The following is a 25,631-nucleotide window of genomic DNA, read 5'->3' as shown; positions in this document are numbered from 1 at the left end:
GCTAGAACATTACTGTTATAAATTCTATATGTGACAAACAATGTTTTCACAGATACGAAAAATAGCGATACATTCTTGTTGCGATATCTAGAAATCTAACTACATCAGCGAAATATTTTTTTGAGTGTATGACAAATCTATCACTGATATATTTCTAATTCTATATATAACGCGATAAACATAATAAATGTAACACGCGGTGCAAGTAAAAGGCATTAGCTTCGTTCTCTCGCAATTCCAACATTGTATCTCTCGAAATCACTGTAAAAAATTGCCTAAAAATTCAGACACATTTTTGTCTGAATTTTCAGATCTGGGTGCCTGAAAGTAATTTCAGACAATCTGTCTTAATTATCAGAGTAGTTTCTCTGCAAGTTCAGAATAGTGGCGCGTCTGTCCGAAATATTTAGAATTGGTGTCCAAAAATTTGGCTGTGTTCGGGGAGCGCGCTATCAGCGCTATCGCATCATTCTATCCTTATCGTTCATTGGATATAAAACATGGATAGAATGACACAATAGCGCTGATAGCGCGCTCCCCGAACGCAGCCCAAAGGCTGTGTTCGAGGAGCGCGCTATCAGCGCTATCGCATCATTCTATCCTTATCGTTCATTGGATATAAAACAAGGATAGAATGACACAATAGCGCTGATAGCGCGCTCCCCGAATGCAGCCCAAAGGCTGTGTTCGAGGAGCGCGCGCTATCAGCGCTATCGCATCATTCTATGTTTATCGTTCATTAGACAGAAACAAGGATAGAATGACACAATAGCGCTGATAGCGCGCTCCCCAAACGCAGCCATTGTGTGGATATGTTTCACGACTTACGTTTTTCTCTGCCTTACCATACGTCCACGACTACGACTTACATCTCGTTCTCTGTCATCAGTCTTACATCCGAAAAGTTTTATGATCATGTGGTGTTTGTGTTTTTTAATGAAATATATGTATACCAGTGAAAAACAAGTTCGGATAAGTGTGGTTTTTTTAAAATACTAACAATATATTTTGATTTAAAGTATACTCAGTGATGCGATGTTTCCTACCGGGTTCCCGACTCCCGAGCCCCACGCAAGCGAGAAGCGCGTACATGTTCTCGCTTGCATAAACCAAAATATATTGTTAGTATTTTTAAAAAACCACACCTAAATTCTGACAAAAGTGTCTGAATATTCAGGCATTGAGATCAGAAATATTCAGACAACTGTAGCTAGAAGTTCAGACAACTGTAGCTAGAAATTCAGACAACTGTGACCAGAAATTCAGACAACTATGATCAGAAATTCAGAGAACTGTGGCTAGAAATTCAGACAATATTCTGTCCGAAAATTCAGACAATGTGACTGTAAGAAAACTTCAAACACTTTTGTCTGAATTGTCAGTCAGTAATTTTTTACAGTGATCTTATTGCTATCATAAATCTATGATCTCGCTTTGTGATTCTACTTTGTAATTTATACAAATGAGAAGAAATTCTCTGGAGACCTTACGAAACTTTGCAGCTGCAGCTATGGGCACCACGTGTGTCTACTGTTTCTCCCCTCATGCCGTCACGGCGACGGTTACCTCCCCGCTTGCTCCCGCAGTTCCGTTTCTCCAGTCGTCTTCGGGATGCCGCGTGCGGCGGTCGGCGTCATTGGTTTGCGCGCGCCGGAAAACGGAGGTCAAACCGCACGTCGCGGCACACCGCGATACCGAATTGTTATCGTTATTTAAAAAAAAATCTTGCGGTTGGAATTTCCCACTGGTATCCGCTAGTATCGCGCCGCCCGGAAACGAGTATCTTCCTCCTGCGGGATTGTCATACACCGGGTGTCGTGTGTGCGAGCAGTGGAAAATACTTAGAATTTTAAAAGTCATTGTGTAACTTCTGCTCCGATTTGTCACAATGGATTTTTCTGTTTTTTTTTTTGTAACCGAGAACATATTGAAATCATATATTTTTACACTTGGGACACTTTCCATTGGATGATTTTTAGTTGACGACTTACAATTAACACAAGCAGAGCTCCAAAATTCTATTTTTACACCCACATCCTCTTGAATATTTCAACTTTTCGATTAAAGCGCATTCTCATCTTGCATCCAACGTAGGTTCATCATTAAACTTAATCTCTTCACCTTATCATAAATCATAGTTTCATATTCATATCTCTTTATCCTACTTTTCTCTCAATTTTAAATGAAAGATGCGCATAATTTAGCACACACATTTATCGCATAGCGCAATTCTGAATTTTTCATATAAAATCTCACGTACAGTATATTTTTATATTCAGATCTTCTCTTTTTCTATTTGAAATTAAATATAATTATTTAAAAGAATGCAACTATATAAATGTGTGCTTTCTGCACAAAATTCGCGGGAGAATCCGCTGCGCAGATTTACGTTTATGCGAATACATCATATTTCTCATAAAAAGATTCGGGCCGAAAGAATCGCGCGCATGATCGCCCCGCGTGAATGAATTAAATCGAGGGAGCGCATTTTATCGTACAGCGGTTGCGTAAACGAGCATTAAAAAACCTGACCTCAAGCCGCAGCGTATTATCGGGATTCGCGTTTATTCGGCTGCGAGAAAAATAAACTAAAACGCGAGCACTGTGATGAGTCATCCTAACAATGCGCTTCGAGCGGAGACTCGCCTCTCTCCTCTTACTCTTTCTCTCTCTCTCTTTCTCCCTTTTTGCTCCGAACGTCTGACCCCTATCACGCTAATCAGAAATTATAATGGTAAATTCGAGTCCACAAAGAGGCCTTCGGCCTATACGCAGCGTTCCAGAAACGTGAGCTTAATTTTACTCAAGGCAAATCAATTTTAAATTCTTTGTTGTAAAACTGAAATCAAAATGTGAGAATTAAAGACAGAATAAGCAAAATGAATAATTAATAAAGATATTAATTGTCCAAAAAATTTTTTTTCAAGTTTAATATATATATATATAGGAATAAAGAAGACAAGCGATTGCCACATACTGACTCAACCAACTCGATTTGTAGAATAAAACTTGTAAATTCCTTGTGAAACTTGTAAAGATGACTCCGATGACCCGAAATGCTAATGGCTCCGAATTTCATAAATAATCATGGTCCATATATTATTCTTTCATTCAGCTAAATCGACAATGGCTGGATATCGAAAGTATCTATTCTTTTTTTCGGATGAATCATCGACTGCTGACTCTGTGCAACACAATACGTAATAAAACTAACACAATACATAACATAGACTAACATATTTAATCATATCGTTAAACAAATATTTACGAAACAAATTTTATTGCTAAATTTAACTCCTTAATACGCATCATTAAATATTTTTGTACGTACGAATATTAAATCAAATGTTCGGAGATAAAATCTAACTTACTTCGCGCGTCTTCGAACTGATTTTATTTAATTAAAATTGAGAAATTAAATTTTACGTTACCTTCACTTCGGAATATAAAATAAATTATTCTTGCGAGTGTGAATATGATTTATTTCACAAATTCTATTTTTCTTTCTATTTTTGTAGCGTGAAACAACTGATGTAACAAGCAACCGTGTGCGATAAGAATTTCCATCTATCAGCAAACTTAGGAAGAGGTCGGGAGGAGCGGTTTATCGCTATCCTTGCGTTTCTTGCGTTGCGAAATCGCAGAAATTCTGTCAGGAATATAAAATCCACGAAACAATATAGTCCAAGTACTCAAGCTATCTGAAAATTTCAATAATTTATTTTGTTATATTGTATTCAATATAAAACATGTAAAATATTTCCATAAAAGAAAAATAAAAATGATCAATTAAGTAATAATGCTTAATTTATAAAGAAACGTCGCACTTTTGATAATAGTTACATTTATCTCTATTATTTTTAATCGAAAATAAATAATACAGCGGGGATTTAATTGCGCGAGGGAACACTTTTGCAAATTTAATGAATTAACGTGAATGAATAATTATTAACTAATGCGTAACGATAAGTAATTTTATTCTCAAGCACTACGATGAGAGCGCCTTGCCAATGTGAAACACACGCGGGACAGATGTGTGCGATGTACAAATGTCTCGCTATATTCCCTGGGGAGAACTCCGGTTGGTTCAATAGGGATCGACGGTTGAAAAGGGCAGTCCGAAAAAAACATTATCAAAGAATGGCTAACGAACCGAACAAATTTCTTGTAACCGTTTAACTAACGTTGAAAAATGATCGGCGAGAAAGTTGGGGTCCTCCAAAGTTAATAAAAAATTATTTAATTATAAATTAAAATAAATAATTATTTTTCAACATTTAATGAACGGTCCGTGCGTACTGAATATACTTGACAAGTTTTTAAACTATAATTCTTCTTATAAATTTCTTCAAAAACAGAACAAAATTATGTCAGTTTAAGTATTCACAAAAATCTGCATTCTTTTATGGCCGTGAATATTCATTAAACTATTTTTCTTTATCACTATTGTATTTAGAAAAATATATTAATATAATATTGTTAAATTGATATCAGAGTGTTAAATAATGACTAAATAAATCAGAATTATGAAATGTGAAAGTTTACGTGACGTGAGTCTGTTTACGTGAAAATTGTGACTGTTGAAGTACTTTTTTTCATCGCTATTAAAATGTTTAAGGAAACTTTCTTATTATCGGCGTCAGAGTTATTTTAAAAGATATACGCATTAATTATTCATTGTTATAAATAGTAAAGAAAAAAATACAATCACTTTTCAGGATAAACTCACGAAGGTGATATCTCGGTCTATCCGCCCCTTCCTGTTTCCTTTTCATGAGTTTGCTGGCTAATCTCTAGGCCGCAACATCCTGTGGGTGGAATGGTACTTGTTGTTATAAAGTTCGTCGCATGAACGTGGAAATTATCAGTCTAGAAACGTGCCTGCTGCCGTTCGTATCGTCCCTCCGTGAATCTCTTCGTGAAGTCTTGAGTAATATTAATTGGAGCGCGCAAAGCGGCAGTGAAGAGCATAAAGCTCTGCCTAAAGTGTCGAGTAATCATGATAAAAAGTAGACAGACGCTAGAACGTAATTTTTAAGTCATTAATCAATTATTCTGTGTGATAATCTTAAAAATATCTGTGATCGCTAAAATGTACAATTATTTTTAAAAATATGGGATGGAAAATGCGAAGTCAACTATTTTGTTGCTTGAAAAAAAATGTTATATTGTACGAGCGTTTGTTGTTTGTAAGAATTTGCAGTAATTTATAAGAGTAAGTTTTAGATCTTTTTACAAGCAGTTTTAATCAATATTTTTATAACACAAATATTCGTAATTATGTATAGTGAATCTTTATAATATACAGTCTTGCAGTGAAGATATTATCGAACGATTACGCTGCGGCTCGTCAAAGGGCACTTTGCTAATTTAAATGCGAGCTGCCTTTTGAAGGGCAACACTGTGATTGATCGAATTCATCGATGGAACCACGTAGAATGCGGTCTAATAAATCTGAATTATTCGCAGAACATTTTTAAACTTTAATACTTCAAAGTATCAACAGATTCGATAATTGTTTCGCCTGCTCCACTTTCTATTTGCAAAGCATGGCACATCTTATTTTTTCGTTGAACGAATAAAATCAAAATTTGTAATATATTTGATTTCAGATTAAATGAATAAAATACTCTCATTAAATAAATTTCAAGTAACCTTTCGACACTTTTGTATCCTGTCTTTGAAATACGATCCAGAGTTGATACTCTACCTTCAAATAAATAAGATTTCCATCGTAAGTTTCATAAAATATTCGCTGTAAAGAATCCTCTTCCCAGCGGACAGTATTTTTTTATTCAATCTTTTGGTACACATCCATTGACGACATCACAATGCACATAGTGAAGTGTTAATTGCTGTTTCCTTGTTAAAATTTATTCCAATCCTCGTTAAATGTTTCTTTTTTCTTCTATGCACAAATTTATAAATTGCGGTAATGTACGTGTTGTCCCAATTCTGCAACGAATGTCGTTCATCGTGTGTCATCATTTGCACATTATTTACGTTACAAATTTTGTAGTCGATTCTCTGCAAATCAAGCACGTTTCGCTACTTCGATATTTAAACGTTAATGCATAACGTTCTCGTCAATGATTACATAAATAAATTTCGGCAATTTGCACATACACATACTTCTCCTGCAGAATGATAGTTATATTAATGCGATAAATAAATTATGTTACTTGGCCTGCAGATCGATTTGTCTAGTTATACACTGCTTAACTGTAATGACGATGATGATAGTAGTGTAATAATAATAGTAATATAATAATTATTGCAATAATAGTAATTACATTCAGGTAACTTTTAGAATGTTACTAAATAATATCTAACATAGAAGCAACAGATTCTGTTTTTTTTTTTTTTTATAAATAAATAGATGTCAAGTTAAGATTTTGCAAAATGTGACGTTAATGTTTTATCAGTAGAGCGACTGGTTCTACTTGTATCTTTCTTGAAAATTGCTTTAATCGTTGCACTTAGGTATAATGTAAAATATGACGTTTTCCTTTCCCTTTGTCTTTCTAAAATGTGATTGATCACCGACCTCTCGTTTATTCTCCTTTGTACAAATCACAGATTTTCATAGACAGTTTGCGCTGTCAGCTCGCAAGTACAGCTCGAGTTATTGTTTCCTTTTTAGCTAAATATACGTCACGCGCGGCTCCAACGTACTCGCTTAAAATTTGTCCCCTATAAAAAGTCAGTCTCATCTCGTCTATAAGGTGTCGTGACGGTGTCGAGTCTCCCTACACGTCTATGTACACCACTGGCGGCGAGGGATAACGATGGTTGTTTAATAATCATAAGAAATCGAACGCTCTCACGAGATTCACCGGTGCTAATTTTCTAACACTAATCGCGACAGACCTTAAGTACACGTGACACATACCAGAATTTTGATAACAGGCCAAAAGAGAAATGTATACCTCACACTTAATAATATATAAATACTATTCTTAATAAAAACTGATGCACACTAAACGATCAATTAACGAAAGATAAATACAGTTGCTAATGATATTTATTCGGAATTGTTTGACCATTGTTTGACAATTGTTTGATCATTGTTTGACGACTTTACATAAATATTTTAAAATATTTTTTTTCTCACTCTCTTGCTTTTTAAAAATGCCACTAATATATTGAATAAAATTAAATACATTTAAATAACGTTTGTTAGCCACAGCTAGAAAAAGGATTTACTAGAAGGATTTACTAGAAGGATTTGCCAAAGATCGCGATCTCTAATACTGCTCTCAAATATTAAAATAAATTACATTCATTCCCTGTTCTCTCTCTAAGCGAGCTTACACACGTGCTTACACACACAACTCGCGTAAATCTAAATTAACAACATACGCGAATTGCGTAATCTCGGGCTCCCGTCGGACTGAAGCGATTTCGAATTCGATCGTAGATCGTCATGCCCATTGAGAAGATCCAATACCTAAATGTTATGTACGTGAGCGAGACGAATGTGAGAATCTAAAAGAAATTTTAGTAACTAGTAATTTAGTAAAATTTAGTAAAATAAAAGAATTACGATTTAAAAAATCGTTAACTACATAAATTTCTGACACTTTTAAAATAAATGTGATGTGGGCGAATGGAAGTATATTTCACTTAATAAAATTCTACTTTTACCGATTCTATGTTAAATAAATAATGCTTAATTATATTGTATTCAATATTATTATAAATATTACTTAAGATAGCGTGTATCTTGAAATTTTTTTACGCTTAAACGTTCAATCTTATGACAAGCCTTCGTAGATATTTAACTAAAAATATTATTAATTCATTTGCTGCAGGTATTGGATTTTCCTGAAAGAACTTCCTTCTCGCCACGAAATAGGCGAGGTCCTAGTTGTTAAACAGAAAAAAAGAACATATTTCACAAATGTACAAATTTTTGTTCGCCACAGAATTGCCACCGATATCCAGCGCCGCGTCGAACGGGAAACGTCATAGTATCTCCCCGTCCCAAGACTTCCCGAGTTGCGATAAAACTGTCTTATGATTAAACGTCTCGTAAAGTTTCAAGTTAGAACCATTTAAAAAAATGAAATCTACAACAACACGTAGAACTTTTAGCTCTCTTATACAACGCAGTCGCCCCGGAATTGTCTCATCCCCCTCAGAACCGTCGAAACACGAGGGATGAGCTCGTCGGGAACACCGTTATTTGACGCTTATCTTATTGCATAATAATATAAGCCGCACATTGACGAATTGGAACGACCTAGTCCATGAACGTTCGAGCGATCGAGCGATCGTAAAGCTAGAGCGATGTCCGGCTCATTATAGTGATACAATATAAATTATAGTGATACAATATAAATTTCCCTTAGAATGTCAAATTGCCCTTATAATGCCAAATTTCCCTTCTATATGTCAAAATTATAACAATATTTGATATATTAAATTTCAATCATTAACAATATTTCGATACTGTCAAACAAAATAAAAGTAATATCACAATAATTGAAAGTTCTGACAAATAATTTTACATAAACAGTTTTAGATACATAATCGTAAAAAGCAACAACGTGCAGATTTTTACTTCCTGTTGAGCTTCACGATCGCACGAGGTAGAAGAAGAGAAGTAAAAATCGGGTAGACAGTTGAAATCGCATATCTGCTTATCTTCACATACGACGCGTGCATACGTATGCGCGATGCGAGAAAATTTTATACCAAAAATTAAGGCAGCAGTAGCTGCGAACCATCATTGTAAGTTTAAATAAATCATAAGTTACTACGGCCATCATTAAAAATTTTTATAATAGTATACTAAAAGTGAATAAATTAAGAGCGTACAGTATTGCAGTTTAAAATCAAAGACAGAACTATACAACAATTTTCCCCCGTCGATCTCGAAAATACAAAAATAATTCGTGAAAAAAATAATCAATCGATCTTAATGTCAACACTAACACTAATAAAATGCACATTCTTTTACTAATCTTTAAAACAACGACAACATGCGTCGTTGAATAACAGAACTTGTCAAATATTCTATTCCTTCACAATTGAGAAAATTCTTATTGGCGCCCACCGACCGAGCTAAATACTTTTTCGCGCACTCTGCAGGTATCCGATTCCATTGTCTTCACCCGACCTATTCTCAGCCCTCGACACGCTCCAAATGACAATCTGAACAGTCCCGAACGGAACGAGAAGAGAAAAGGGCCTCAGCCAGCGACCGACGTAATGACAGTGCTCGTAACCGAACCATTGTCGCCGTCGTCGTTGCCGCTGTGGCGCCATCGCGACGGTCACCAGAAGTGCGACTGCACGTAGCTGCCGCCTCCGCCGCCGCCCATGCCGATCGGATTGAATCGGTGCGGATGTATCTTCTCCATCCGCATGGCCCCCGGTCCGCCGCCGCCGCCGCCGCCTCCGCCCAGGAAGCCGCCGCTGCTGCCGCCGCCATGGGGCCCGCCACCGCGTGGCCCGAATCCGCCCGCTCGGCCCAGCATACCCGGACCGCTGCCGCCGCCACCGCCGCCGCCGCCTCCGCCGCCGCCACCAATGCCCATGCCCATCCCCGGGCCCCCGCCGATGCCCCGAGCCCGTCCCCCGCCGACTCCACCGAGTCCGCTCGATCCTGGAAAATTCGGTTTTGCCTGAGATTGAAAGTCGGCAGTGACACGCAGAGGACATTGATCCGGCGTCACGCTGCTCCTTCGCTTTCTTTGCCTAACGCGATGTAGTCCTTTGAAATATTCTATTTCGTGCTGAGACTTTATAGATCATCAATACATAAATTTGAGTCTCGCATCGGCTAAGAAATTTAAATTTATTTTCAACTGCAATTTTATACTTGGACAAATTTATTATTAGATTTATATCTACTAAATCTTTAGACTTTGAAATACATAAAATTGAAAATTTGTTCTACGGTGAATTCGTGAGCAAAATTGGAGCCAATCATTACTACATTTGCTTGTACTTATCTTGTAAATAAATAGATATTATTTAAGGAAGCAGCGTTATTGTAAAATATGCATTCTTGCCATACTTTTTCGGAGGTGTTAGAAAAGCGAAGAAGGGGCGTATTTTAGTGAAAGAGGGTCGTGTGAATGACTTAGGCTCGGTATGTCGGTTTCTAGTGTTTTAATCAAATTTAACGAGCGACCGCAGCGAGGAAACTCGCGGCTGCGGCAACGAGAATAGGAAAGATGTAAGATGCTGATTAGAAGATCTCCGGAGGATCATTAACGACGCGTTTTCTCCTTTCTCTCTCTCTCTTTCTCTCTCACAAAACGTCGATCCTCCGAAGTATACTTTTTGTCCTGATGACTTTCTTTCGCGGAAGGAAGTTTTATCACACCTCAGCTTGCCCGATTGTCAAGAGTATAAAAATTTCCATCAAAATCGGGATGTAAAGAAAAAGTATTCATTGAACGCAACGCTTGCAACCCGATTTCGAACACTTGATTCTTCAATGGCGTAATCCCCGTGAAAAAACGAACACGTATAAAAGTATCACAGAGAGCCATTATATTTGATACAGTTTTCCTTCTCCTTTTTTTTCAATTTGTCGCTTAAATTTTGGTTTTAAGGATACATCGATCGTATCATCAGCACAAAAAGCGGTGATCAATACAATAATTTACATTTAATGCTTCAACACGTTTAAATACAAATATCCGTACAACGAGATACGAACATTGATCTGTAACTGCTATAATGTGTTATAGTTTGCGTGTCTCTCTATAACGCTTGTATGGTGTGTGTGTTTGTGTGTGTGTGTGCGTGTGTTTGCGCGCGTGTGTGTGTGTTCAATGTGTGTCTGTATGTGTGCCGTTAACGTGACACTAGATTCGCCTAACGACGATTAATTTTCGCTAATTCAAAATTTGCGTAGATCATATATATATATATATATTTTATATATATATATATTCTTTATACTTCGTAGTGAACAAGAGAAAAATACGATGGATATATCATCGAGAATGTCGCGGGCGTTCTCAACCGAGGGCTGAAAAAGGCAAACTTCCCCTCTCGAGAACAGGGTGTTTTCAAACTATCGCTTTTCTTTCAGTCAAGAATAATTTATCATCAATATGAAATAATCAACTAGAAGTTATTTAATATTAAAAAATACAAAATTAAATATTCGTGGCACATAGAACTATCTACGGTGTGTAAAAAATTTAATTTACAGTAAATTAGAAAAATATTTAAATGCCGAAGATCACAACTTTGCCTAATTATATTTGGAGAATTTACTCGTCTCTCAGCTGAGAGAAATGCGACAATTCTGAACATCCCTGGTATCGTTTACTAATTTAACAGTAATTAACATTGTGCGTCGACTAAGGCAAGGCGCTACGAAAAAGCTGATCTCTCATTGTACTGCGGTTCGCTGTTAGTTTTCCAACGGAATTGTACATTGCAGATGTATATGTGCGTACAGTGATCAAAATTAATTGAAATAGACATAAAAAAAAAATCAGTTGAAAAGAGAGGAAGATAAGCTTCGCTAATTCGCTTGTTTCTTCAGTGTGTTTTTTTTTTTGCATTCTCGTTAGTATTTGCTTATCCTTATCACAGCCATCGTTAGCACTACTGGACTTCGGGATTAACCATTTTTCGCACATTCTTCGATCCATTAGACCTTACAATTTACTACTTAACAGTTTAAAGTTAAACCTATTTACAGTCGCATCTTTCGATTATAACGCCAAATCGAGTCCTCGTCGCATTTCAGACTTCCAATCGCAAATTTATATCACGAAATTCTGATATCCATAATGCTGCTATTATATATTTATCCTTTTAATATAACTTTTAATGCCGCATTTGTAAACTTTGCGGACATCTGAGCTCATAAATTTTTATATTTAAAACTAAATAATTAAACTAAAATATATTAGGATATTTATTAAATTTATGTATTTTCACTTAATTAAATAATATTGCAATATATTTCGATATTTTTGTTAATCTAGGCTAATTGTATATTACGTATCAGTAGATTGTCCGCGATTAGAGAGACGAAAAAACGACAGGAATTTCTCTCGAGGCTTAAACAGTAGTGGAAAGACGCCTTACATTAATTTGTCTACCTTACTGATTAAGTTTTCAACGTTTAATCAATTTCCTTATCGTCTAATAGCGATCGTGCTCTGTGCAACAGATTATGTATCGGCTCGTTGATTAATCGATCGCCAAAGAATATTAAATTATTTTTCCAATAACAACAATTTTACCTCTTTACAAACTTCTTCACACGGTATTAATCTACGTTTGTTAAATTATTCGCTAAAAATTAAAACAAAAATTGTAAACAGCTACAAAAATATTAACGATCGTACATTTGCAAACAAAATTTTTTACCTCGCGCGATACTCAACGTATAAACTACATGCGAACGTACGGGTTTAAAAATGTAGTCCATCAGTTCACAGCTCTTCGACGATCGATCGGTCAGCAACCGAAGCGGGTCAAACGCCGGCGCATTCGCAATATTAAATTCCTAAAAGTTTCGACTTCGCGAACCTCGTTCTTACGAAGAAGCATCTAAATATCTTACGTTGAGCAAGGTGGATCGTGTCCTCGGTCGCGCTATGCGATTAGGATCTCAGCCCTTAACTGGTGACGTTATCTGCGGCCCTCGAGCGTTATTTATATATTTTTTTTCTTCGTTGATTTGAAATAACATTGATGTGTCTCAATTGAGATTCGGAACATCTTGTGCGTTCGTAAAAGTTTCTCGAAATTCTTGGAAAAATCTAAGCCTATTACAATTAATTCCGCACTTATTTATACGTAACATAATTTCACAGTTATCGTCTATGAAATACTTCGTTAAGGGGTAAACACCAGTTAAAGGTGAAAGTGGGCCTCCCTCTCGTAAACGCGATGTACGGCGAGACGGAAGAAAATGGAAGCGCGAACAGACGAGGTCTTTTTGCCCGCGTGATAAAAATCATGATATGTGAAGCGTCTAGGATGATCTAAACTCGCACCTATGACAAAACTCAATTAACATCATCATACCAGGCAGCGTTTTCTAACTACTTTTGCAGCCATTAGACAAATAGAGGCAGCTTAACCTAAAACCTAAAACATTACAATATAATAACGATTTTTATTAATAAATAACTAAAAACTACGTAGATCACGTTCTTATCGCTACAAAGATTTTTTTATTTTACATAACAAAAAAAAAAGCAACACATTTTATTAGCGAGAAATCTCGCTCAGTTATGGAATTCCGTTTACGACGACGAAACCGAACGTGTCATCGCGGCCAGAGTGGGTTCGCGTTCCATTTTCCACTGTCGCACGCAATTGACGAGGTGCGATAAATCCACGAAGGATGGACGATTGTCAGGGTTTGAAGGACATATATATATATATGTATATATATGTATATATATATTACTCCTCCTAGCTCATAGGATCCACCTCTCACCGGCTCGGTCGTTTAAAGAGAGACAAAAGTGTCTAACAGCGAGAATTGCTCGTCGCCGCGAAAGAGAATTTTCTATTCTACAAGTATCTCGTCTATCTCTCAACACGTGTATTATTTAACTAGCTACTGGTACTGCTCAATATCCTCGGTGGCGTCGCGTCGCAGATATACTCGGACAAACATTCGTGGCGAACGGATAGGTGTTCTGATATCCATTGATAACCAGCTAACGTGCGATATCGAGGTGTTGGTAGGTGTGGATAGCTGGCATACGATATTGTGTGTGCATTCGATATGCTGCAAAAATCGATTTAGCTATTTGTAATTTCTTTCGCATCGATTCGAGTGTGTTTTTGCGGAGCTGTAATTTTAGGAGAAAGTCGGAGGAGGTCTCATGTTTCAGGGTTTTATCTCAGGTTTCTCAAGATCGTTAATTTATCAAAATCAATTATATAAAGCCATCTCGATTTCCGGAAGCAACAATTGTGCAGTTGAATTGCCTTCCGGAGAAATGATTTTTTTCTGTAAGGTTTCTTTGGATCTAAGAATTTTCAAGACTTCGAGGTCGTTGCATAACATTTTGTACTGGCATAGCTAAATCGACTGTCGTACTTATTAAATATACGCTAACATACTCGTTGCACTTCACTCACTTCACTCGAGATTGCCACCGAGAGCGCAATTGGAACGCAGCTTGCGGAAGCATGCGCGTGTGGTATATTAGTATTGTTTTTGGCTACTTGACTAACTTTAGAAATGCATTGAGCCTTACTACGAGAAACGATGCTTATTAAATATTCATTTGATCTGTGTGAATTGTTTTAGTTACGTTAACTACCAACAAGATCTGCCGCGCGTAAAGCGTCATTTTTATACGTCGAGAATTAATACTATCTACGTAGCAGACGGCGAAGTCTGTTCCAAGAGATATCATCGCTCACTAGATCGTTGAAATCAATCTCATTGGATTCATACGTGTTACGTGTAACATCTTACGAAGAATCACTCTGTATCTCTAATCGAAAAAGGATTTCTCAAAAGAAATATAGATCGTCAAAATCTATTAAAGTTACACATTAATTATTCGCAGTATACGACGACGACAATATACACTGTTCGGGATATAACAAAAATCGCAGAGACTTAAAATTACGGAACAGACTTATATACATTGCGGAATGCTTAGGCTCGTCGAGTAACAGCGACTAGTTTACGATTGTTGAGCAAAAATCATATTGCGGTGTTTTTGGTATACAATAATTCTCGCGATTGAATGACTGTCCGAAGACCGTTATAGTTTCACAATCAACGTGGTCACGTCTCTCTTCACTCTTTCCCGTCTTAAGAGTATCAAGCGTCAAGATCGTTGGCTGGGATTCGGTTTGGAAAATTATTTCACGAAACTACACAAGACAATCTAAAATGCTTCTGGGAAATAAGTATAACTTTTTACTCAATCACATTCTTCGACACGATTGAAGAAATGATCATCACAGTTTACTTCTCCACCCGTTTCTCCACCTTATACATAGATTTACATATCACATCTCTCTGTTGGAACACACGAGGTCCTGCGACCCTTACTTCGACACCAATTTAAATGCTAAAGTCGAGATTGAATTTGGAAAAATCACCGTTTGTCCTAGCAACGAGACAAGCGCTATACATAACTTTTAACTTAATACAATTTATACGATTAACAAACGATTCTTTTTTTTCGGCGAATCAAACAATTCGTTATCTAAGATCGTTCCTATTGCGAGGCCGCCGGGCGGCGAACGTTCCTTGCACAGTTACAAGATACACCGGTGGAACACATTGCGCGAGCGGGCACGGCCGTAATCTCGATTCCGCGAATTTATTGCCGCGGAATCTTCGTTTTGATTACAATTGCGAGGACAACCGTGCGTGTATACAACATTCGACACTGCGGAACGTTCAACGGCACGGCGACAACAACGGCAACAACGTTGCGTTCGCCCTTTAGTAAAGGTAATGAGCATAGCGCTGATATTTATTCCTCGTTGGGTACAGACGCTCTCCTTCACGAGTCGAGGCAAGCATAGAAATGAAAACGTCATTGATTAGCTTTTTCTCTCTCGTTCTCTCCCTCTCCGCCTTTCTCACATAAGTTTCTTACGCGTGGCGCGTTGCAAACGGCTCGATAAGGACACAGCATCATGCACTTGGATTCCTTACTAAAGCATAGACGCAATCAATCACAGCCAAATCGCTAGAGACAGTCGCGCGCGTGTCTTCTCTCGTTCGCGCGCGAGCCTTCGCGATTTTCGGCACGAATTATCTCAACGGAGAACTAATCGCCAAATCAATTTGCAACCCGAAAAACTCAACATACCAATTTCGGGAAAGGAAAACCGGCAATCAAATTCCATCATTCTACGATTAACAGCCACAACAAATATAATCAAACACATTGACAGAACTCGTAAATCGCCTAACTCGCTCCGGATTCGCTCGAAATGAAATAGGACTGGAATAGAATTGCGAATGGAAGACAGAACGTACACTCGATGTTTTGTGAAAACAAAATGTATGTATTTTGAATACAGGAAATAATATATATAACAGAATGTCGTACACAGAAAAACAACGCCTTAGTCTCGCGCTAAAGCACAAACAGCCATACGGAACATGATATTTAATGTCGGCGGACGCGAAGCTACTGTGCGCTCGATAACATCGTACATGGGCAACGGTAGTACTTTACAACAAAGTATCAAGCGAAAAAACGAACAATAGTAGCAGAGCTAGAAAAAAATAAGTAACAGAAGATAGCGAATCGGTCCAGCTAGCCAGCATCCAAAACTCAAAGTTTCTATAAACGGCATTTTCGTTTCTTTTATTTATTTATTTATTTTTTTTTTTTTCGTGCGGCCAACGGGTTGTGTTTCCCGGGTGAGGTGTTTATATTACCGCAAACGACGCCGCATCACTGACTAACGTGACGTGTACATAATAGTACTTCGTGTACTTCGTCATCAAGATTTCACACGCAAGACTCTTCTATCACAACATTGCACATTCTTCCTTGCACGATCGCATGTACAGTGAGCCCTTTAACACTAGAACGGCCGGCCGTAGCTTTGGTTTCACGAAAAATATTCCATTACGTTTTCAATCTTGTAATTGAAAAAAAAAATTAAATAAATAACCTTTGTACAAATTGACGTTACAACGAAGAAAGCCAAAAAAAAAATGCGATGTTCTGTTCACTTATCTTATGCACAAGACGAAGCGAGATGAACAAAAAAAAAAAAAAAAAAAAAAAGAAACACACTCACTGACATGAAAATGCGCAAGCGACCGTTTTAGTGTTAAGCGGCTCTTCTTTTCTTTTTCTTTTTTTAATTTTACGGGGACCGCTCGAGCAGAGCGGAGTCTCTTCTTTCACATCGAGTCATGCGTAGAACTTCGAGAAAGTTGAAAGAAAAGAGGAAAACGGACATAAGAGTAAAGAAACGCGAGAAACGTGTCTCTCCAGTCATCCACTCGCAGAGATTTCTCTCCACGTTTTAACGTGGTCGTGTGTGTAACGTGTCAGAATATAAACACCCTTTCGGTTCTCTGTATGTGTGTGTGTGTGTGCGCGCACAAAAGGTGCTTAGTGCATTAACTCGTGGTGGTTTGATTTAGATGCAGCCATCTTATCTGACAAAACATTTCAGCGTTAGACAAAAGAAAAAAAAAAGAAAAAAAAGAAAAATACGATGTGTATGAATAGCAACTTATGCTAAACGTCAAACGGTATTCATCTACCTATGCACGATAAAAATAAAAGATTTTTATCGAGCTGAAAAAATGCTAAACGTGAGACGTGAAAAACTTTCAAAAAACGCGGAGGTACAACGGTAAGTAAACGTGTCGCGGCAAGAAGCATATTGCAATCGTACAAAAATCATCTACACTACCAAATCTGAGGAGATATCGAGGAAAATCGAATACGCAGATCAGAAGAATCGAATAATAATCGATCGAAAGATACATATCAGGCAAATAGCGTTAAAAGTACAACAATTTTTCGATCAAGCTAAATAATTGTAATAAACATCGAGTTTCAATAGTGCTCTCCTATGTAAACTAGACATATTGCAATAATAATCGTAATAGAAATGCAAATTGTTTCAACTATACTTTAGCATAGGACTGCTAGAAGCCAAAATGCAAGCATCGCCTGGCAGCAATAATCCCAGCTCTTTCCCCGCTTCGGTGGAAAATTTTGAATTCCAACGGGAAGAACGACGCGCGCGAGAGAAACGCGCCTTTTAAACTTATCGATTACCACTGCCAGGCCGCGAAGTAAAGTCTATTAATGCGATGGTCTTTCAAGATGTAAGAGATTACTTACCGCGACTCTGATTGTATCCGGCTTGCCAACCCGCGTAATACGCTGCTTTTTGTTTCCCGTGTTCCTCCGCGATTTTTACGCTAAGCGGTTCGGATCCACCCTCGGGTATTGTACCATGAAGTTGCGTGATAGCTTCCTGAGCTTCCTCCCTTTTATCAAATCTGCGGAGTCGAAAAAAAAATTAAGAAATAATCTCGCGTGTCATCAAAAAAATCTCGCGTGGTTTCTGGTGTAAAAAAATTTTTAAGTTGTAATGTTTAACTATTACTTTTATAAGCTAATAATTCTCAATTTTTCAGAGATAATAATTTAAAAAATATAATGTTACGTAAAAAGCTCTTCAGATCGTAAAAAAACATCACAGAAGCGTTAATCTGTATTAGTTTTTTTGTTTGTTTTTTTTCGCCTTTCTGGGCTCGATAAAATCGTAACAGCATATTTGAAGGCATTTTACCGAGGCTCAGCTGTTGGCATAGATCAGAACAGTTATTTCGAATAACCCATTTCCCACAATCTGGTATCCCTAGCTTATTCACATGCAGCTTATCTGGGCCAGACTAAAGGGAGCGTATCAGAATTATGCAATTGAAACCAGGAGAGCTGCGCAAAAATACTTTGGCAGGAAACTATTGCAAAATAAATACGCACGCACGGATATATGCCGCGTTGTGCAACGATATAGCACGATTGTCGCAGATGTCTTGAATATGTTCCAATTTTCGAATTATCGCGCAATTATTTATACTTGACGAAAGCCGCGTGTAAATTAATATTCATTAAACCGACGTGTCTTCATGTTTTTATGCAGATAAATGTAATGGATGTGCGTGTATGATTATATAAAACAAGTTTCTATCTTCTTAACATTTAAGAAGTGGAAAAATCGATATTAATGAAGGAAAACAAATTGTCGACTCACCTCACAAATGCTACGCCTCTCGGTAAACCGGTTAGTTTATCCTTCAGTATATTTTTTTGCACAATATTTCCAAATTTGCTGAAAATCTCATCGATCTGACTCTCCGTTATGTTTCTGTCCAGAAAAAAATTGTGTCCTTCAGTACTAATGTACATTAATTTTCAGTACAATTGCACATTAATTTTCAGTACAATTGCACAGTAAATTGCATATAATTGCGAAGGAAGCAATATCACCTAGGTAAATTTGTAACATAAAGATTGGTTTCTTTAATTTCCTCCCCAGAAGGCCGGGCAAACGACACTTTCAGACGTTTATTTTGCACTTGAAGCCCGTTCAACGTGCTTATCGCCGTCGCAGCGTCCTCAGCTTTCGCGTAGTTCACAAAGCCAAAGCCGTAACTGTAACCAGTCTGTACAAATGTCAAATTAGCAGCGTATACGTGCCATATGAAAGAGATGTGACATGTGTATATAAGTTATACAAATTACCTTGTAATCCTTCATGACTCGGCAGGACTCGACCGGACCAATGGTCACAAACAGACTGTATAGCTCTTTCTCGTTCATGTTTTGAGGAAGATAATTGATAATTAGATTCGTTTTTGGCTCCTCATTGCCTTTGGTCTGCGGCGGCTGTTGAGGCGGTTGCTGCTGCTGCTGAGTTTGGGATTGCGGTTGTTGTTGTTGCTGTTCTCGCTGGTCAGTCATTTTGCGGCACTGCTGCTGTTGCTGTTGCGGGTCACCTGCCGACGATGATGGTGTCTGACGATTTGATGAGACGATCCGATTCTGTTGCTGTTGACGTTGTTGCTGTTGCGCGAACGAGTCCGCCACCAGCAGCTGAGCTTGCGGTTGCTGTTGTATACTCCAACTGGTACCGTCCAGCGAAACAACCATCGAAGGGGTCATCGGCAAATACAAAAAATATAAACAAATTCATTACTACGTCTTCCCCGTACGACAACGTAGCCGCCAAGCTCGTAGGCCAGCCTGCGCTTTCGAATGCTCTCATCATCTCTGTCTTTCTCTCTCTAAGCAGTCTCAAAATAAATAGAAAATAAATGTGCAATATATGTATTGATGCCAGACCTGTGTGTGAGAAACAAACAAACAAAGGCAAGTAAGGACAAAACAGAACTAGAGAGCGGGCGAAAATCAAAAACAGACAAAAATGGGCGCAATTAAATAACGTATACTGCAAAAATTCTCTACTACAATCGCAAATTAAATTTCGCAAATTTATAGAATTGGCAAATGGTAAAAACGTCGTGTCGGAAACCTCAAGGGATTAATGTGCCCCAATTTAATCATTCGCATAACGATGTACTTCGACATCAAACACTTGATCGTCCAATTTTCCATATTTCACGCATATTAAAAATGTTTCATACTGAACACATCTTGATTATTCTAATGAGAGAGAAATTCAATATTTAATTTTTCGCGTACATTTAGAAAAGCCGTTTCGTCGAATGCATCGGCGAGGCTTGCGAAGGGTGGAGTTCGGTTAACATTCGTGACGTTTCGAGAGCACACCGTGTTGTGAACACTCGACCGCCGTGCAATGACACTGAGCGTTATGCGATATCGAATTTCATTGAGCGCTGTCGTGTGAATTCATACGTCGATGTCGCGTCGTGTCGACGCGAGGAACGGCGTTGCGCGCCCGTTCATTCACTCGCGAAACTGAAACGCGCGAGCGAGCGGGGGGAAAAAATTTTTTCCGCGTACTCGCCGATGTTTACAAAGCGCAAACTCTCGAATATGATAGTCGTCGCCGTGTCGCGTTTGAACGACGCCGCGAGCAACGTCCGTCTTTCGTTGTCGTCGTCAACAAAAGCGGAGAGAGAGAGAGAGAGAACAATAAAAACAAAATAAGCGGACGAACAGAAGGGGAACGGCAGATATGGGGTGGAATTTTCGAAGTTCGCGAGGAACGTAACCTTTTGGCCTTATTTTGAGGAGGCCCGGGAAAGCGCGCGAGTGGCCCGGTAGATTCTTGAATCGACCAAGCTGTCAGAGTGTGGAGGGAGAGCGGCGTAAAGAGCGAGAGAGAGAGAGAGAGAGAGAGAAAGAAAGAGAGAGAGAGAGACAGATATATAGCGTACGGTGGGAGGAAGCAAGAAAGAGCGCGCTGAATAGAGGAAGTAGGACGCAGAGCGATGTAGAGGAGAGGAGGGGCTGCGTATGCGTGTATATGTGTATATATGTACCTTTTGCTTCGAATACGCACCAGAGAATACAGAGTAGGCAGACTGGAGTCGACGAGCGCACGCGGCGTAAACGAAACCACGGTCCGTGGAACGCACTCGCTCTCTCCCGCGCGTCGCGTCACGCGCTGCTAATGCACACAACCGACGACGGGTAATTATGTAAGCGCGTGTACTGTCAGCATTCGCATCCCGTCCGCCGCGCGTTACCAGCGAACACCCACGGTAATCGCTGCGCCGCGTCGCGCCGCGCGGATTCGTTGCGAGTACGAGAACTCTCCTCAGACACCGGGGTCCCTCTCCTTTCTCTCTCCCTCGTAACTCGTTCGATTCGGCGGAACTGTGCGACTTCCTCGACGAACGCGGCAGTGCGCGGGAAGGATGGACGGAGGGAAGAGAGAAAGGGAGGGAAAGAGAAGTTGTGCGGCGATGCGACGCGTGCGGGAGCGACAGCGACAGTGCACGAGAGAAGGAAAGAGGGAGGATGCAGCCAGCACACCGTACAACCAACACGCTGCACGCAAACACACTGACTGAGCCCCAGCCCTGACCTGCCTCGCGCGGCACCCTCTCGCGGCACTCTGCCCCACTACCTCGACACGAAACCGGATTCTGCGGTGGCCGTCGCCGCAGCTGCTGTGCCGCGTGCGCGACGCGGTGTAGCGCGAGGTCCCGCCTAAATCCTACCGCGCTCACGCGTTCAGGACGGAGAGAGCGAGCTCATCTTCTGCCAACTCTTTCTGTTTTTCACCGGCCGTTTGAGAAACGCCTGCACGCTGCATTGTGTTAAACGAAGGAACGCCTGATGTTGCGGAAAGTACGAGCGATCGATTAAGCGAGAGGCATCGATTACTTTGAACCGCGCGTCCAAGTTTCATGACAGGCGAGCTTGCTTTATCCCCGCCTGTGTTAGATCATATGACGGCACGACTTCTAGATTAGTTCCTTAACAGATTAGAATTTTTGCACATTTATGCGAAATATACACATTTAGATCTTCCGCTTTTTCATAATATTAACATAATACACTTTTTAACCTTTGTATCTGAATATTTATGCACAGATACATGAATCTGTGCATATCAATGCGTTTTCTGATTTTCTAATAACGTATCCCCCAAATCATTTTTAAGAGGGAAATAATTTTAGTTAGAAAATAAAATTGCTACACTTCAATGAGGAAATATAATCGAGAGTATCCCGATGTTGAAAATTCTGGCGCGTGTTTTCCCGATTTCTGAATCGTCTGCCAATTTATTATTACGTCCCCGGACAATTCACAAATTGGGTCGACCTTTAAACATGTATATCATCGCTGGAACGGTTCGTTCCGCGTGCATTAGTTTTACGAGGACACTATCAATATTTCTTCAACAAAATATGACCTATTTTTCTGCAAGAAAATTGCAAAACACGCGACACTGTGAAGTTTCTCGTGTACCATCGCATGTGTTCATGCAAGTTCTCGGACAAAAAGGATCGATCGCTGTATAAATAGCGAAATTAAAGGTGGTAAAACATGGAAACACGATGTATGGATTGCAAGTAGATATAAATCGAGATAAAACCTTTAATCGCTCGCACGTGCCTCACTCGGGCGTTTCATACAAAATCTGAGCCAAGAACACAGTCTGCGTATCCTTGTCATATGTCGGGAAATAAACGATTGTCAGAAATAAGTGTGCTATTTTGCTTTAAAATGCGTGAGATTATTACGAAACATCTTTCAGCAAATTCGGTTTTTCATAAGCTATAAATTGCACGTAATAAACAAAACTGAAGTGGAACTATTATAATTTTGAATATAATATTAATCTAGAATTTTTCTTTTCAAACTCAATGTTTCTATTTAAGTTAAAAATTGGTTTTAAAAATTGCAACATTATATAATGGCTTTTAATACATTTAGTTGTTTATTTTCCTTTTCAAATATTACTGAATTCGTTTCACTTCAATTTTGCATTAAATATCGTATAAAAAGGAAGTCTCTCACGAAGAGATTAAACTTCTAAAGTTTAACTCCTTTTATATTGTAATTTTATAAATAAAAATTTTTTACATTTACCTCGCTGTTCAATTTTGCTCTAAATTGTCTTCCCCGCTTTAAAAAAAAAAACTATTGAAAATGTGTACCTCAAAGCAGCCTCCCAGGAAGGGATAGCGAACATCGCAAGTTCGTCCGTAACGTCGATCGTATGGTGAGGTCTCGGCGGTGAAAGAAATGCGAGGAAAATGTGCGACTTTCGTCACGAACAGATCACACGAAGGCGAAACGGAAGGCCGTTTTCCGTGTCTCACATACGCGATAGTCGTTTCTTGCGTCTTGCGTATTTTGTTTCAAGCCACAAGGTCGTTTTACACGCTCGCGTTTTAACAGGTCTGCTATCAGCCGCCTCTATCGACAACGATGTTCAAGCGAGTGACTTTATCGCGGCGAATAAATCGCGTAATCCATTCATCGATGCGTCGCCGTGTCATTTCTGATATCAAAAAACATATATTTTTCATGGCTTGCCGTAAAAAATAAAGAGTATTTTCTATATCTCTCGCATAACATTTTCTACAAAATAAAACAAAGCTAGGTTAGTAGTTATTCAAAATTACGATTACTCATTTTTTTTAACAGTGCGGAGTCACGCAACTTAACATACCATTATCTTCTTCATGATTAAGCAATTTCTGAATTGCACTTTGTGTAATTTAACCTTTTCTTTTTTCATAATACATAATATATAATTATCATACTATGTAATTATGCATGGCACACTTGTTCGCGGAATTATTTTTGCCAGTTGGCAATGCATTCGCCCAGGATTAAAGAAACGCATTAGAAGACACTGCATTGCGCTGCATTGCGCATCCTGCTATCAATGTTGCCATTCTCGCGCCCCTCCAAAACTAGAACACGCCCTAATCTCCGATGAAAACAATGACCTAATGATATATATAAAAAAAATAATCGCCTAGCAATCATGCATTTTTATAATCAATGTTCCGCAAAACTCTCTAAGCGGCTAACAGAAATTTTTGGAGTTCAAATAGAATAATTCTACGATACATGCTTTTACATGGAATTATTACTGCGACAAAATTCTTGCAATTATCTTTATCTTGTTATTCATTCCGTTTTGTGTGTCGGCAGCTTCATGACGCGGAATACCACATAATCAGAAAATGTAAATGACTACAGCAAGACCACTCGCGTCTTAACAACACGTTCTGCTCATACAATGATTCACGTAGGCGATAAAATTGCGCTCGCGACTGATTGCGGAACAAAAGATTAGATTCTGACATTTCGCCAGTTTTACACGCGGCTGTTCAAACTCCCGGCTCGAAATAATACTATATATATGTGTAGCCATCGCGCGTGGGGACAGAAACCCGGAACTGGACGGCTGTATATAGCGTTAATGGTCGGGTATGAAAATAAAGCAAAATAAACAACCCAATATAAAGAGCTGCTCTGTGTGACGCCAATGTATTGTTTGTAGTAGACACATCTTTTATGCGGTCATTGGCGCGGCACGTGTCACAATGCTATAAATCAATTTCATATTTGAATGCATAATTTACGTAAAAATAAATATGTAAAAAATTATAAATTTTCTCTCTCTCTCTCTTTCATTTTCTCTGCGTGGCGATCGCAATTGTACATTAATCTAGAGATATGATACGAGACAGGTGTTACAACTTTGCGATTAAAAAATATTTTAAACATATACTTCGTAACATTAATGCCAATATAAGAAAAAGTGAATTAACGCGGAGATACTAACATGATACAAAAATAAGTTAATATAACCCTATATATAGGCTGTGTTTCGAAATCCACTCTGAAATTCACCAGACCTGGAAATCTATAGTTTACGTCACGTATATTGTATACTGGCAGTTAATTTTGAAACGCAGCGATAATGTGGAAAAATATGATACTAATGTAAAAAGAAGCGCGAAAATAAGCGCGTCATTGCTCTGAAGCAAATTATGCAGGATGTAAAAGAAATGTAATTCGCTCTCGCGATTCAACTTACCGCCCTTGAAAGTTCACGTACTGCTCCGTATTTCAAATCCGGGTGCATTTAAGCGTTTTAGGCTGTTGTAATACATAATAATAATAATATCGTCGACAGTTGCCGAAAGCGATACCGGGTTCTTCACGTCGCTTCTCAACCGCCACTGCAGCACAATGATTTCCAACGATTGCAAGCGTTCGACACAGACAATACTTATATACACTCACACTTATAGCGCGCGTTCACCAACTCGAGACTACGAAGAATTTTGTTGCAACGAAATATGATAATTATGTAGCTGGTTGATGCTAATCGAGGTAAACTGAATATTTCAGTTCAAAATTTGCTATAATTGCAAATATATAATGTATATTCAATGGTTACACCGTTGCGCGATTCTAACCTGAAAATCGCGACCAGAATCAAAATTGCGCAAAGATGCGGTGAATCAAACGCGATTAATTAGATTATTTTTCGCTGTTTTATAAAACACTTGAACAAAGTTTAGTTGACCGAGAGTAGACATAGATTTCGACGCGAACAATATTCCGCACTCGCGATTTCTCGTATTCTCGTGATTGTCGAGTGATACACCGATACCGCGTAACGGATCGCCGAAATGCAGCTAACGCTCGTTCTGTTCTACACGTTACGCATCGTAATCGGTCGCCATCATGTCATAA

General features: G+C 38.7%; 1 protein-coding gene and 1 long non-coding RNA gene across 9 annotated transcripts; both read right to left on the bottom strand.

Moving 5' to 3' along the window:
* Positions 1 to 2,699: 2,699 nt before the first annotated feature.
* LOC137001925 (uncharacterized) lies at positions 2,700 to 3,574 on the bottom strand. Its single transcript, XR_010891735.1, has 2 exons — positions 3,432 to 3,574; positions 2,700 to 3,184 (listed from the first exon to the last, which is right to left on the bottom strand). It is a non-coding gene; the product is annotated as an uncharacterized lncRNA (long non-coding RNA).
* A 2,161-nt stretch (positions 3,575 to 5,735) lies between these two features.
* On the bottom strand, positions 5,736 to 25,625 carry LOC105679678 (sex-lethal homolog). 8 transcript variants are annotated; one of them, XM_067361221.1, is made up of 6 exons: positions 24,967 to 25,625; positions 19,212 to 19,811; positions 18,957 to 19,132; positions 18,721 to 18,834; positions 17,802 to 17,962; positions 5,736 to 9,613 (listed from the first exon to the last, which is right to left on the bottom strand). In XM_067361221.1, exons 2-6 carry the CDS (start codon positions 19,629 to 19,631, stop codon positions 9,282 to 9,284), a joined length of 1,203 nt encoding a protein of 400 aa, XP_067217322.1. In that variant the 5' UTR covers positions 19,632 to 19,811; positions 24,967 to 25,625; the 3' UTR covers positions 5,736 to 9,281. The 8 variants fall into 8 exon arrangements, with proteins under 8 accessions (XP_067217322.1, XP_067217326.1, XP_067217323.1 ...); XM_067361225.1 differs by having other exon boundaries at positions 19,212 to 19,593; positions 24,967 to 25,622; XM_067361222.1 differs by lacking the exon at positions 24,967 to 25,625 and adding an exon at positions 23,066 to 23,357 and having other exon boundaries at positions 19,212 to 19,593.
* Between the last annotated feature and the right edge of the window lie 6 nt (positions 25,626 to 25,631).

The sequence above is a fragment of the Linepithema humile genome, chromosome 1 (genome assembly GCF_040581485.1).
Source record: "Linepithema humile isolate Giens D197 chromosome 1, Lhum_UNIL_v1.0, whole genome shotgun sequence".
NCBI lineage: Eukaryota > Metazoa > Arthropoda > Insecta > Hymenoptera > Formicidae > Linepithema > Linepithema humile.
This window is presented reverse-complemented; position numbering and strand designations above follow the sequence as displayed.

Coding starts and splice junctions, on each gene's coding strand:
- LOC105679678 (XM_067361221.1), bottom strand. CDS start 19,631: ATGACCCCTTCGATGGTTGTTTCGCTGGACGGTACCAGTTGGAGTATA. Junction 17,963..18,720: donor AGAGGCGTAGCATTTGTGAG/GTGAGTCGACAA, acceptor TCGACTCCGCAG/ATTTGATAAAAGGGAGGAAG. Junction 9,614..17,801: donor CGGATACAATCAGAGTCGCG/GTAAGTAATCTC, acceptor CGAATTTTCCAG/GATCGAGCGGACTCGGTGGA.